General features: G+C 41.3%; 1 protein-coding gene across 1 annotated transcript in view; it reads left to right on the top strand.

Moving 5' to 3' along the window:
- Positions 1-9,949: 9,949 nt before the first annotated feature.
- LOC126491418 (liver carboxylesterase 1-like) overlaps positions 9,950-12,486 on the top strand; it is a 4,328-nt gene continuing 1,791 nt past the window's right edge. Inside the window, exons 1-2 of the mRNA XM_050127075.1 lie at positions 9,950-10,077; positions 11,452-11,524. Coding sequence (XP_049983032.1) covers positions 9,966-10,077; positions 11,452-11,524 — 185 coding nt within the window. The 5' untranslated portion in view covers positions 9,950-9,965. The remainder of the gene's footprint in view (positions 10,078-11,451; positions 11,525-12,486) is intronic.

Here is a 12,486-nt window from a genome sequence, read left to right as displayed (position 1 = left end):
AATCAGCACAAGAGAGAGAGAGAGAGAGAGAGAGAGAGAGAGAGAGAGAGAGAGAGAGAGAGAGAGAGAGCAGAGTCAAGGAGAAGTCATGTAGCTGCTACTGGAGACAGATGCACCAGAACATTGCAGGTAAGCCACAGTCACGTGTTAATACACAGATTAATAGAAAGGGGTTAATCAAAGATAGAAGAGCTGGCTAACAATACACTTAAGTCATTGGCCAAACAGTGTTGTAATTAATACAGTTTCTGTGTTAACATTTTGGGTCAGGGCACCTGGGAATGAACGAACAGCTTCCCCCAACAAAGAACCTTTGTCTAACCACCAGAATTTGGGGGAACTGAAGTTCACTATGGACCTCACACCGTACTCTAGTCTTCATCTTATAAAACTTCGATTCATTTTAAAAAAAAAAAAACAAACCTCTATTCTTTCATTTACCTGTGGACTCAGATTCTCTGAACCAAAAATATGTTTATGTTGTGATTTTAATGTTTTGTTTTATTTTTCATAATTTTTACACAATATATACAAACATACTGATAAATTAACCTGCTTTCATCTTAGGTCTAAAACCCATCTTATAGTAAAGACAAACTAGGTTCCTTCCTGTTTATGATTAATCTGTTTCTCAAGGATTGGACTATGCCCCACCTGTAACTTTAAATAAATGGTTCTGGACTGCCTGTCCCAGGAAACAACCACCAAGATTTTTTTTCCAAAAGGTTATGACCACCTGGCTTGACCATTTTATGACTACCTTGTTTTATGACACCTTGTTATGATCATCTTGTTATGGCCACCTTACAACCATGTCTTTGTTTCAGGATGTTGTATGGCCAGTTTATTATGCTTGTGTTTTGCTTCTGTAACCCCACCTGTTTGCCTGCTAAATCCCCCATTTGGAAACCCCTACTCCTGAATTATAAAAATGCTTATGTTACCCATGTCCAAGGCTACCCATGTCTTGAACCCTGCCTTTAGGGAGAGACAGTCAATGTACATGAATGGAAATGCTTGCTCTAATTAATTGTTTGCTTTATTAATTTTCTCCATGATGAATTGGATCAGTTGTTTTTCTCTCACATCTGTCTGGTTAACAGTACTAAAAAAAGAGTTATGTCTTTGAGTTCAAAAACAACAACAAAAATCAAAGGACAATTACAGCTGCTGCCACAGAAGAGCCACTGAGGGCACTCTCCTGGGTCTTACTGTGTGAAGAGGCAATTGCTCCTGGTGAAAGACACACTTTTACCAATTGACAGTTGCTTTAGATTAGAATGACTTAAGTCTATGTTTTTAAATATGAAATATGAAATACCTATACATCTAAATGCAATCATTTAAAAGATTTTAAAGATGTATTTGACCTCTATGATCTCTTTAAAAAACAAACTAATAATCAAATGAGTTTTTAAAGGTCCAGTACAGGGCTTCTGCCATATCTTCTAAGTTAAATAACTGCTCTTCCTATCTTAAGATAAAAAAGAATAGCTCTACCTATATGACTATAAAAAGATATAATATTAAATAATAAAAATGTTATTAATAGAAAAGATAAAAATTAATGAATAAAAAGTAAATACTTCTTTGATAAATAAAAATTTATAGTAAACAGGATGGCTCTGTTTAAAAATGGGTAGTTAAAACCTTTTAAGAGTTAAAAAAGAGTCTGAGCATGTTGTTTAAGTTATATAAAAATTATGAAAAGACAAAGATAATATATCTAATATTAAAATTTCTAAGTTCTATAATTAACAATTATAAAAAACTGACTTTAATGAACATCATATCAAAGTTTATTTTAAAATATCTGGTTTTCATGAAAGGGAAAAGAGAATTTTCATTCTATATCTTTGTCCAGACTTGGCAAGAATGGTATAAGGCTGGAGGAAATCCTGTGAAGGTGTGAAGGTTGAAGTTTCTGGGGACCCAGTGCCTCTTGGGCTGTGGTTACCATTGTAGGATGAAAAGGGCCAGTGAAAGAACACCTTGACCCTCAGACCAGAGCCAAAGAAACACACCTTGCCTCAAACCAAGTTCAAGACTTGAAATCCCACCAATCCCTGAGCTTGGCTCTGGGAGAGGTTTCCTTAATGCAAGTGTAGCAATTCTGTTCCAGTAGGAGAAGGGTTTACAGCTCTGCTCTGCTCTGCTCTGCTCCAGTAAAAGAACGGCCAGTACAACAAACCTCACTGAAAAGATTTATTGAGAGGGAAAAATCCAGGAGAGTAGCTGCCTTTGTTATAGTGAAAAGCAGTGACAAACCAACAGGATATAGGGCTCATATATAGTTTCTTGGGGGCAGAGCTTCCCAGCTCTGGAAAACCACTGGTCATCCTGCTCCCAACAAGTTCCCAGGAGTCTGTGATTATACTACAAGACTAGGTCAGCCAAGGACACTTTTTTTCCCAAAGTCACAGTGTCCTTTAGACATTAAAGTTCTTTCAAATGGTTACCAGATATGCATTTTTCCAGGGATCCAACAAGATAATACACATATGCACATACAGAGAAACACCTACACAGACACACAGGCATGCACTCCAGACACAAAAACACATACACACAGAGACACAGACACAAACAGTACACAGACACACAGATATACAATCATAGACACACATAGAGACACACACACAAAGACACATACACGCAGAAATATAGACACACAGACATGTACATAACACACAGACAGATACACATACGCACACAGCTACAGACACACACAGAGCAGACAGACACACACACCCCATCCACCACACAGAAACAACAGACACAAACACACAGAGACATACAGACACACACTCACACAGAAACACATGCACAGAAACACACAAACACACACAGACATACATTCACATAGAAACACACAGAGACAAACACACATAAACAGACACACAGATACACACAGGAACCATGAACACACACCATACATACACACCCAACACAAATACACACACACACAGGTACACATACAGACTCACACACACACACACTCACAAGCCACACAGACACATAGATGTACACACATAGAAACATACACATACCACAGAGACACACACACCACACAGACACATATACACAGGCACACACCAAGTTCCCTCATGCTATACCCCACAGCACAGGGATAGAGTAAGTCCCTCTCTCTGCCCAGTACTCACCTGCACAGATGCCCAACAAATCCTGCCAGATCAGTAACACTAACAACAGCTGGGCTAGGAGTAGAGTTCTGGGTTCCAAAGACAGGATCATCTTCCTTTGCCTTGAAGAACCATCTGAGCTCACTTTACAGATTCAAAGCCAGGTAGGTTTGTCTTCCTTCTTCCACCCACACCAGAATGCCAAGGAGAATAGGCAAGTGTATCATGGAGCACTTCAGGTGGAGGAGATCCTGAAAGAACAGGTAACAATAGCTGGCTTGGTGGAAGGGCAAATGGTGAAGTCTGGGGCTCAGTGGAAGCTGAGAGTTGGTGATGTGATGAGAATGCTTTGGAGTCAGGCCACCTGATTCAAATCCTTTATTGCTCCTTACTAGGCACTAAAATGTTCCTTTACAGCTATGCCTACTACACTCTCTGCAATAAGCAGGAAGATTTCTTCTTGATATTTTCATCAGGAGTCTGGCATACATATAAACTGCCCATCAACCAGAAACCTGGGATTTCCCACTCCCTGAGTCAAGACTTCAGTATTCTCTCATGCCCACGGGACTCAGAATTCTTGGAATTTCCCTTCTGCATATGTATCCTGTTAGTAACTTAATTGAGAATTAATAAAGAAATCAAAGAAGGGAAATTTTGTTGTTTGGGTTCAGCTATGTTGTTCCTGGATCCACTTCAGCCCCTGGGGCTGAATTCACCACCCACTGCTGCTGAACAGAACCTGTCCAGCCTGGTCACAAATATTTTTAAAGCAGAACAATAAAGTNCTGAGCTGTGTCCCAGCCCTGAAGGCTACTTTTGAAGGACCCCAAACCTGCTTGATTTCAGTTTTCATTTTTCAAAAACAGTGCTTTCCCCACAGCCTGATTCTCTGGCTTCTCTTCTCTTTCTGGGCACTAAAATAAAATTTAGCACAAAATGGGCAGGACATTGGTTACATCAAAGGTGATGAGAAGTGGTTAATGTGATACTTCATTTCATTTAAGAGTTAAATTTTTTATTTTAAAATGAAAATCGTCTGTAACCTACAGTGTAAGTGATGTTTTGAACAGTGTACTCATTGTAGAAGGGCTAAATCAAACTAGCAAATATACCTGTTGTCTTCCATACCTATTTTATGGTGTGACGCTCTGGGGTGTATTCTCCTAACATTTTCTAGTCTGTAATCTGTCATTTACGGCAGTCACTGGCGTGTCCGACAGGTCTCTGAAACTTAGTCTTCCTAGCTATTGATTTTTCTTTTGAGATGGGGTCTCACTGTAGCCCAGGCTGACCTGCAGCTCACCATGTAGCTGAAGCTGACCTTGAACCCCTGGTTCTCCTGCTTTAGCTTCCCCAGTGATGGCTTTATAGAAATGTTGTTTCTCTTGAAAAACCATCTTTTCAGTCTAAACCCGACCCAGGTTAATTATCCCAGGTTTGTGGGATCCCAAAATTGATTTTCTTGCAGGTGTAAGATTTTACTCAGCTGTAAAGATCCCACAGATATCAACAAAACATGGCATATCAAGTTGCAGTTAAGACTAAGCACCTCCCTTTGTATTATGGCTGAGCAAGGTAACCCAGCATGAAGAGTAGGGGCCCAAAAGTCTGTAAAGAGTCTGAGACAGGCTCTGTTCCCACCGTTAGGAGTCCCACAAGAATACCACACTATACAACTATAATATATATTCACAATGCCTAAGTCCGTCCCAAGCAGTCTCCCTAGTTGTTGGTTCAGTCTCTATTAGCTTAGGTTAGGTGATTCTGTGAGTTTTCTTGTGGTGTCCTTGACTCCTCTGGTTCCTACAATCATTTCTCTCCCTCTTCTACAGGATTCCCCAGACTCTTTTTGACTGTAGGTCTCTGTATCTCTCTGATGACAATTGGGCTAGGCACTAATCTGGTCACAGGAGATGGCCAGTTCAGATTTTGTATCCACTATTGCTAGGAATAGTCTTATCTGGGGGTCTTCCTTGTAGATTTCTGGGAGGTTCCCTTGTGCCAGGCTTTTATCTGACCCTCAAATGCTCTCCCTTTCCAGTAGTATCTTTCATTACTCTCCCCCTCTGATCTGATCCCCATAACCTGATCTCTCATGCTCCCACCCTCACCCACCCCCAGTCTACTCATGAAATCTCTTCTATTCCCCCTTCCCAGGGATATATGGGCATCCCTTGTTACCTAGTCACTCTGAATCCCAGGCACAGGCAGGTGAGTTTGATGTCATGCTGGACTCCCTAGAGAGTGTCAGGACAGTCAGAACTATGTAGAGAGATCTCTCCTGGAAAGAGAGACAGAGATAGGGAAAGACAGAGACAGAGAGAGACCCACATAGAGTAACTCATCAAGTGTGAATGAGTAGAGACTTGCTCATTTATACTAGTTGGCCTTATTCCAGTAAGGGCAGTTCTGTTCTCATGACCTCAACAGCTTCCCATAGGTCCCTCATTTCAATACGCCTTAATGCTGACCACTCCTTTCTTGAGAAATCAAGATTCTATTATCAAATTCTAGGGAACACACTCAAATCATGGTGATGATTAAAAACTTCATTATCAACCCATATCACATTCTGTGTGACCTGCAAATCTACTGCCTAAAATGACCTAGAGAAATAAGATCTGGTAGAGTGGCTTCAGTGGTATTGTTCCAGAAAGGGAGAGTAGGAGAAAGATGGCTGTGGAGTGAGAGAGGCATGAGAAAGATAATCATGTGGTAGTCCGGGGTTGCGAAAGTAGGACTCAGCAGAAACTGCACTTCTGGGAACACACAACCACGCTGTCTCCATCTCCTCCTCCCAAAGTCTGGACTGGAATAAGATCCCCAAGTGGGTACAGACCCCAGAAATGGGAGAGGCTGTGCTACCAGGGTTTGATCTGGAACCCTGGACTGCATAACCCTCATTCTGGGAGGCATGGGGTTTCAGGAAGCAACACTGGAAACAGAGTCAGAAGACACTGATGGTTTCAGAAGTGAGTGCCTTTCGAGTGAGAGTTGCTCCAAGGGTGGTAGATCTGGTCCCCGTATCCAGGATGCTAGGTGGCACAGCCATAGGCCTGTATCTATGAAAGACAGATTTGAGGTGGAAGTCCTCAGTTTCTTACAGGACAATAGTAAACAGCATCATTCAGATAAGAACCTGAGGACAGTTCGTCACATCTGCCTCTATCTCCTGCAGAGGGGTGTGTCATTTCCTACAACCTGATGGTAAGCAGAAATTCAGAAGACTCAATTCACTGTCATGTTTTGCACTTGTGCTGTTGAAGTTGTTTTAATTAATTATTTACTTTTGAGGCAGGGTTTCTCTACACAGCCCCAACTGTCCTGGAATTTACCACACAGACTGTGCTAACCTCAAAATTATGGAGCTCTACCTGTCTCTGCCTCCCAAGTGCTGGAATTAAATGTGTCATCATACCTGGCCCTTTTAAGTTATTTTAAAACCAGTATGCAAAGAAACAGGTTTAATAATGGTGTTTTCACACATATAACATTATATATCATTGTTATTTTCCCTTCTTCTCTACTCTCCCCTGTCTCTCCTGGCCCTGCACTGATCCCCTTCCTCCTGTCACGCAGTCCTTCCATCCACGTTCATGTCACATGAGTTGTTACAGCACTCCTTAGATCAGTGCTTCTCAAGCTGCCTAACACTGAGACCCTTTAATACAGTTCCTCGTGTTGTGCTGAACCCCAATCACAAAATTATTTTCATTGCTACTTCATAACTGTAATTTTGCTACTGTTATGAATCACAATGTAAATATCTGTTTTTCTCCATGGTGATTCCTGTAAATGACCAAAGGGGTCACAAACCACAGGTGGAGAACCATTCCTTAGATATTAGATCATCCCCTACTCTCTCATGATCCCCTTTCTACTTTCAAAAAAAACCTGTATGTACACACATATACATATACACATTTACACATGCAAACATACACACACATATACACACATGTGCATTTATACACACACACGCATGCTCACACCATGCACATGAGTTTATACCTAGATATCTTGTATGAGAGGAAACATGCAGTTTCATCTTTCTGAGCTGGATTCTCTGTGATATAATGGCTCCAGAGCTTTCACGAATATGAGTAACATAACAGGGAACTGACGAAGTGCTTGACCATTTGTAATCTAAAGGGGAAGCACTGAATCCTCCAGCAAAAGTTGACATGTTCATCATAATCCGCATTCTCCAGCCATGCCACACACTGGGCATTAGATAGCCTGAATGTGTACCTGAGGTTCTTTAGAAGCACATACATATGAAACAACTCCAGTTATTTGGTTATTACTTGTCTTACCATATTGGAAACATGACTATTAAGAGTGTGTGTTGTATTCACTAGTGTTCATGTGTGTATGTGGAGGTCATGGGGAGAGCATGTGGAGGTTAAGGCTGGCTTCAGGTGTTTCTGTGTCACCTTCAACTTTACATTTTGAGACATTATCTCCCACTGAACCTGAAGTCTCCATTTTGGCTAGGCTGACTGGTAAGTGACTCCACCCCAATACTAGGGTTACAGGTTCTCACAACCATCCTAACTTTTATGGGAATCTAGTAGAGTCATTGTGTATAGGGCAACATTAGAATGTAACAATAGTTTCTCTTTGGATTGAGGATAAGAGTAGAATGTATTAGTGTTTGTTTGAGGTACTAAGACCTTGAGGAAACTACAGAGCACAGTGATTGTTTTCTATGATTTATAGAGTTGTTTTTCTGAGGAAGATTTTCATCCATTGTATGACTTTAATCATAAGGCTATCCAGGCACTCTTAGAGCATCTTGAATTATTGGGCATGACAAACAATACACAATAAGGACTGACGTTGAAAAGGTGTGACGATTTCCTTGAGAGAACATACTGAATAGATCAAAGGGACCTTGGTATGAGGAACTTTTCCTATCCCCCAAATAATGCTTGTATACAATCTCATGTCTCATAGATGCTATCTTGTAAGCTTGATTCTTTATGGGAATAGTATCTATGAGACATGATGCCAGACTTACTGATGTCAAGGTTATTTCAAAAAAAATCTGGAAGTTTTTTTCTGACCATAAAATTTACACAGTATTGATAATATTTTTTACCCTTCCAAGTTCCTCTCTATTCTTTCCCACCTTCCTACCCACCCAACTTTTTTAGCATTTTGAATTTCCCTACTTTATCTAATATGTGAGCATCTATTCTGATATTAAAACATTGTCTTGAAGCTCCCAGGCTGGAGGTTTATGGGCTGGTACATGAGGAGCAAAGATTGATGCCTCTATTAACCCTATAAGCAAAATAATGACATCTTGACCCTTGAACAGGTCTTCTTTGTTGGTAAGAGAGGAGTCAGTGGAGAGAAGGGAAGAGTTTGGAGGAAACGCAAGTCTGCCTTGTACAGGCACTTCGGTTTTATGCCCACTTATAGGCTGTGGGCCTAGGGGAAAACCAAATACTACTGTTCTGCTAAAGTAATGTAGCAATAAAATGACCCTTGATGACATTCTGCTGTACTCAGAGATAAGCATCTTCCCTAGAGATCATCAGAGATGCTCCCTCCTGCAGTACATGGGAGCAAATACAGAGAGCTCAATCAGACGATATGCAGCGAGCGAGAGCACTTGGAACACACAGTCCTATTTGGGATGTCTCCATCGAATTTCTCATGTCAAGGATCAGAGAAAACTGATCCTTACGGAGGAGGCAGAAAGACTATAAGAGCCAGAAGGGATGGAGGATGCCAAGGAAACAAGGTCTTCTGTACACAACAGCCTTGATGCACGTGTGAACTCACGGAGACTGTGGCAGCACAGGGGCTGCACAGGCCTAAGTCAGATGGGGTTCCAGTGTTGAGAGAGGATGTGGACACAGTCACGCTTCTCTAGCCAAGGAGCTGTCTCTAATTCATAACCACCCACAAAGGAAAAATTAGCTTTCTCCAACAATCTCATAAGGTATGGAATCAACTCTTAAGAGTAGTCCCTAAGCCCAGCTGTAGATGACAGAGACAAAACTAATTCAGTGGTATTTGGGGAGATATTTTGCCCTCATAATGTTTTGTCTGGATATTTTTGCTGTTTCCAATTTTGTGTTTATATATAATTTCTGTATGTGTGGAGTGTCTCTGTGTCTGTATGTGTTTCTTGTGCTTTTTCTTTTGGTTCTTGTTCTTTCCTGCTCTTTTATTTGTCCTGTTCTGTTTGGGTTTGTTTGTCTGATTGTTTGCTTGTATGTTTGCTTTCTAAAGAGATGCTGTGAATTTGGTTTGGTGGTGAGCATCAGGAAGGGTTGGAGAGGGGGAAACTGTCATCAGAATATGTAGTCTGAAAAAAGAACTTTAAAAAGAAAAAGACCTTACCCTTGGGCTACCAATGAAGTTGCAGGTATCACGAAACACAAGAGACAAATCATTCCATCTCAGCATAGAATCTTATTTATGTGTCTTCATTTCCTTATGCCTCTGAAGAGTTGAGAAACTCTTCGAATGCCCAGAGCTAGGCAAAATGCAACTATGAGGTTCTAGATCTTCTAGGAATCAATACACATGCGTCATGACTGACACTCATCCCATTCAGTCGCTGCATGTGTGGATCCATTCACTGTTCATTCAGTAAGCATCTTCTTCAAATCCTAGGACTACATCAACCAGCTGTGTAAACCTAAACAAATCACCGAGACTTCCTAAAGCTATTTCCTCTGAAGCCAAAGAGTGATGATAACTGCAGGGCCTAAGACCTTGACACTATCCAGGTGTATATCTGGAAATGTGAACTGTGCATGAATCCATGTCTCCCCAGATGCTGGAGCCCCTACCTACATGTATGAGTTTCAATATCGGCCAAGCTTCGTATCCGAAATGAGACCCAAGACAATGGAAGGAGACCATGGTGATGATCTCTTCTCTGTATGGGGAGCCCCCTTTTTAAAAGGTAAAGTCTGTTTGCTGGTTGTGGCCTTGGTGATCTGAGACCTGGGTCTGGATTTTTGCTTGATGGCCTTGATCAAGTGTCTCCTTTTAAAATGGTGTTTCTGATGCTCTAAAATGGGACTCAGTTATAGGACAGTCCCCAGCCTTTCTCCTTCTTTAATACACACAGTGGGATTGTGTTAATGTGTCCCCAACCACAGTCATTCTCATAATACTGCTGTGACAACAATACAGGAAATAGAAGGTCACTGTCTTGGTTGCTGTGGAGAGACACCATTACCACAGAAACTCGTAGAAGAAAAACATTTAATTGCAGTGGCCTACTTACTGTAACAGAGGTTCAGTCCATTATCATCATGACCCAGGCATGGTGGTTGGTTTGCAGGTAGACGTGGTGCTGGAGCCGAGAGTGCTACATCTTCCAGGCAATAGGAAGTCAACCAGCAGTCACACTGAGAGAAGCTTGAACAAAAGAGACCTAAAAAGCCCATCCCAACAGTGACACACCTCCTCCAACAAGGCAACACCTCCAAATAGTGCCATTCCCTTTGGGGACCACTTTATTCAGGCCACCGTAGTCACCCACTGGTTCTTTAGGACAAGAATGCCAGTATTTGATTTGCCTCCCATAAGTACTAGAATATGAGTAAGGGAAGAGTTAGAAATTTTTCTAACTTTGAATAAGGCTTATCATGTTCCTACCTATCTAGCTATCTAATATATAATGTCAACTTAAATATGCTTAAAGATATGATATTTAGTGAACCTTTCACAAAGGTCTTCAATACCTTTGTACAATTGTATATAATGTTTGACCTATGGTATGTCCCTCATGGCACACCAGTGTCTCTGGGCATCTCCCAGTTGTGATAATTTTCAGAGTCTATGAAGAGGTGTATATGTAGGAGGTTGAGATCAGACCTAAGGGCAGCAACTCTGGTGGTAAAACTGGGGAAACTTGAGTCTTGTTGCCATTGGACTCCAAGGGAGATGGATGCCAGACAGGTCAATATGAGAGAGAAAGGCCTAGGGTATCTGAAACATTCCTCTTAACTTTAAATAGAAGGCACACTTACAAAGATCTTAAAAGGCAGATTTTTGGCTTAGTGAATATGTGATAAAGGTCAAGAGTGCATTTATCCCCTTCAAATATTAACCAGGCCTGACCCCATGTATCTTCAGGGATTAGAATCATAGGCTCGATCTGACACATTCAGCCCAATGTGTTCATACTCAAGATTACATTTATTAATGGGGCTCAGATTGTGATGTTGTCGCAGCGAATCAACCACCTCTTAGGTTATGTAGGTTAATTTTTAGCTCATTAACCACACCTTAAGTTAAGTAGGTTAATTTCATATCTTTTTCGGCACAGATGGCGCCTCTGAAGAGGAGATCAGTCTCAGCAGGATGGTGATGAAATTCCAGGCCAACTTTGCTCGGAATGGGTGAGGCTGGGGGCAATATTGCCGGACCTGAAGGTGTAGTGCCCTGGGTCCTACCTAAGAGGAAGGAGTAGTTTTCTAGAGTTTCAGTGATCATCTTTCTAACCCTGGGACCAAAGCAGTCCAGTGAGAGCTGGGCTAACCTGGTGTGCAGTTGGATGATTTGTGGTACTTCAAGATGAGGTGAGAATGTGAACTTGGGCTCAGAAGGAGAGGTTTCAAGCTTTGCTCCTTGTGCCTATGAGCTCTAGTGTCAGAAGAGAACACCGTGTGGGGATCATATGTAGGGCAAAGCACCTTACCTCCTGATGCTTATGAAGGGGAGCAAAAGGCCAGGATCCTAACACTATCCTCAGGCAAGTCACCCATGATCATCCTCCTCCAGCATGTCCTTCTTTATTACCTTTCTGTCATGCCCCAGTGGCACCATCAGGTGAGGATAAAGGCTTATGGGTAGTATCCATGAGCTTATGGGTAGTATTAAGCTCTAAATTATAACCTGCCTACAATCCCCAGAAACTCATGTACATCACAAAAATGCATCCCCACAAATTCCTAACTTAACACTTTTAACATTACTTTGATATCCAAGTTCAAAGACTTCCTAGGCTCAGGTAAACCTTTGCTAGGAGAAACAACACAAATAAAAAAGTAACAAATTTCCAAGATGCAAAGACAATAGCCAAATGTTCCTATTCTCAAAAGAGGAATGGGAAAATTCCAACCAAGGCAAGTCCAGAATCTAAGAGAGAAGCATTTAAATCTTTAATCTCTGTTTCAAACTTCCAGAAATCTGTTGACAGACATGGGCTCTGAAAAGCTTGGAAATGTATTCTCTTCCTAAGGTCTTGCTGCCGGCACACTCTGTGTCATCTCTTGGGTTCTGGGTATAAATTAATAAAATAATACCTATATTAATATATGGGTAGAAAAATGTACCCCCATAAGCTCATATAGTGGAATGC

This window comes from Alexandromys fortis, unplaced genomic scaffold, assembly GCF_014885135.2.
Source record: "Alexandromys fortis isolate MF-2015 unplaced genomic scaffold, M_Fortis_MF-2015_v1.1 scaffold_262, whole genome shotgun sequence".
Taxonomy (NCBI): Eukaryota; Metazoa; Chordata; class Mammalia; order Rodentia; family Cricetidae; genus Alexandromys; species Alexandromys fortis.
Note: the sequence above shows the minus strand (reverse complement) of the source record. Positions and strands in the feature narration are given on the sequence as shown.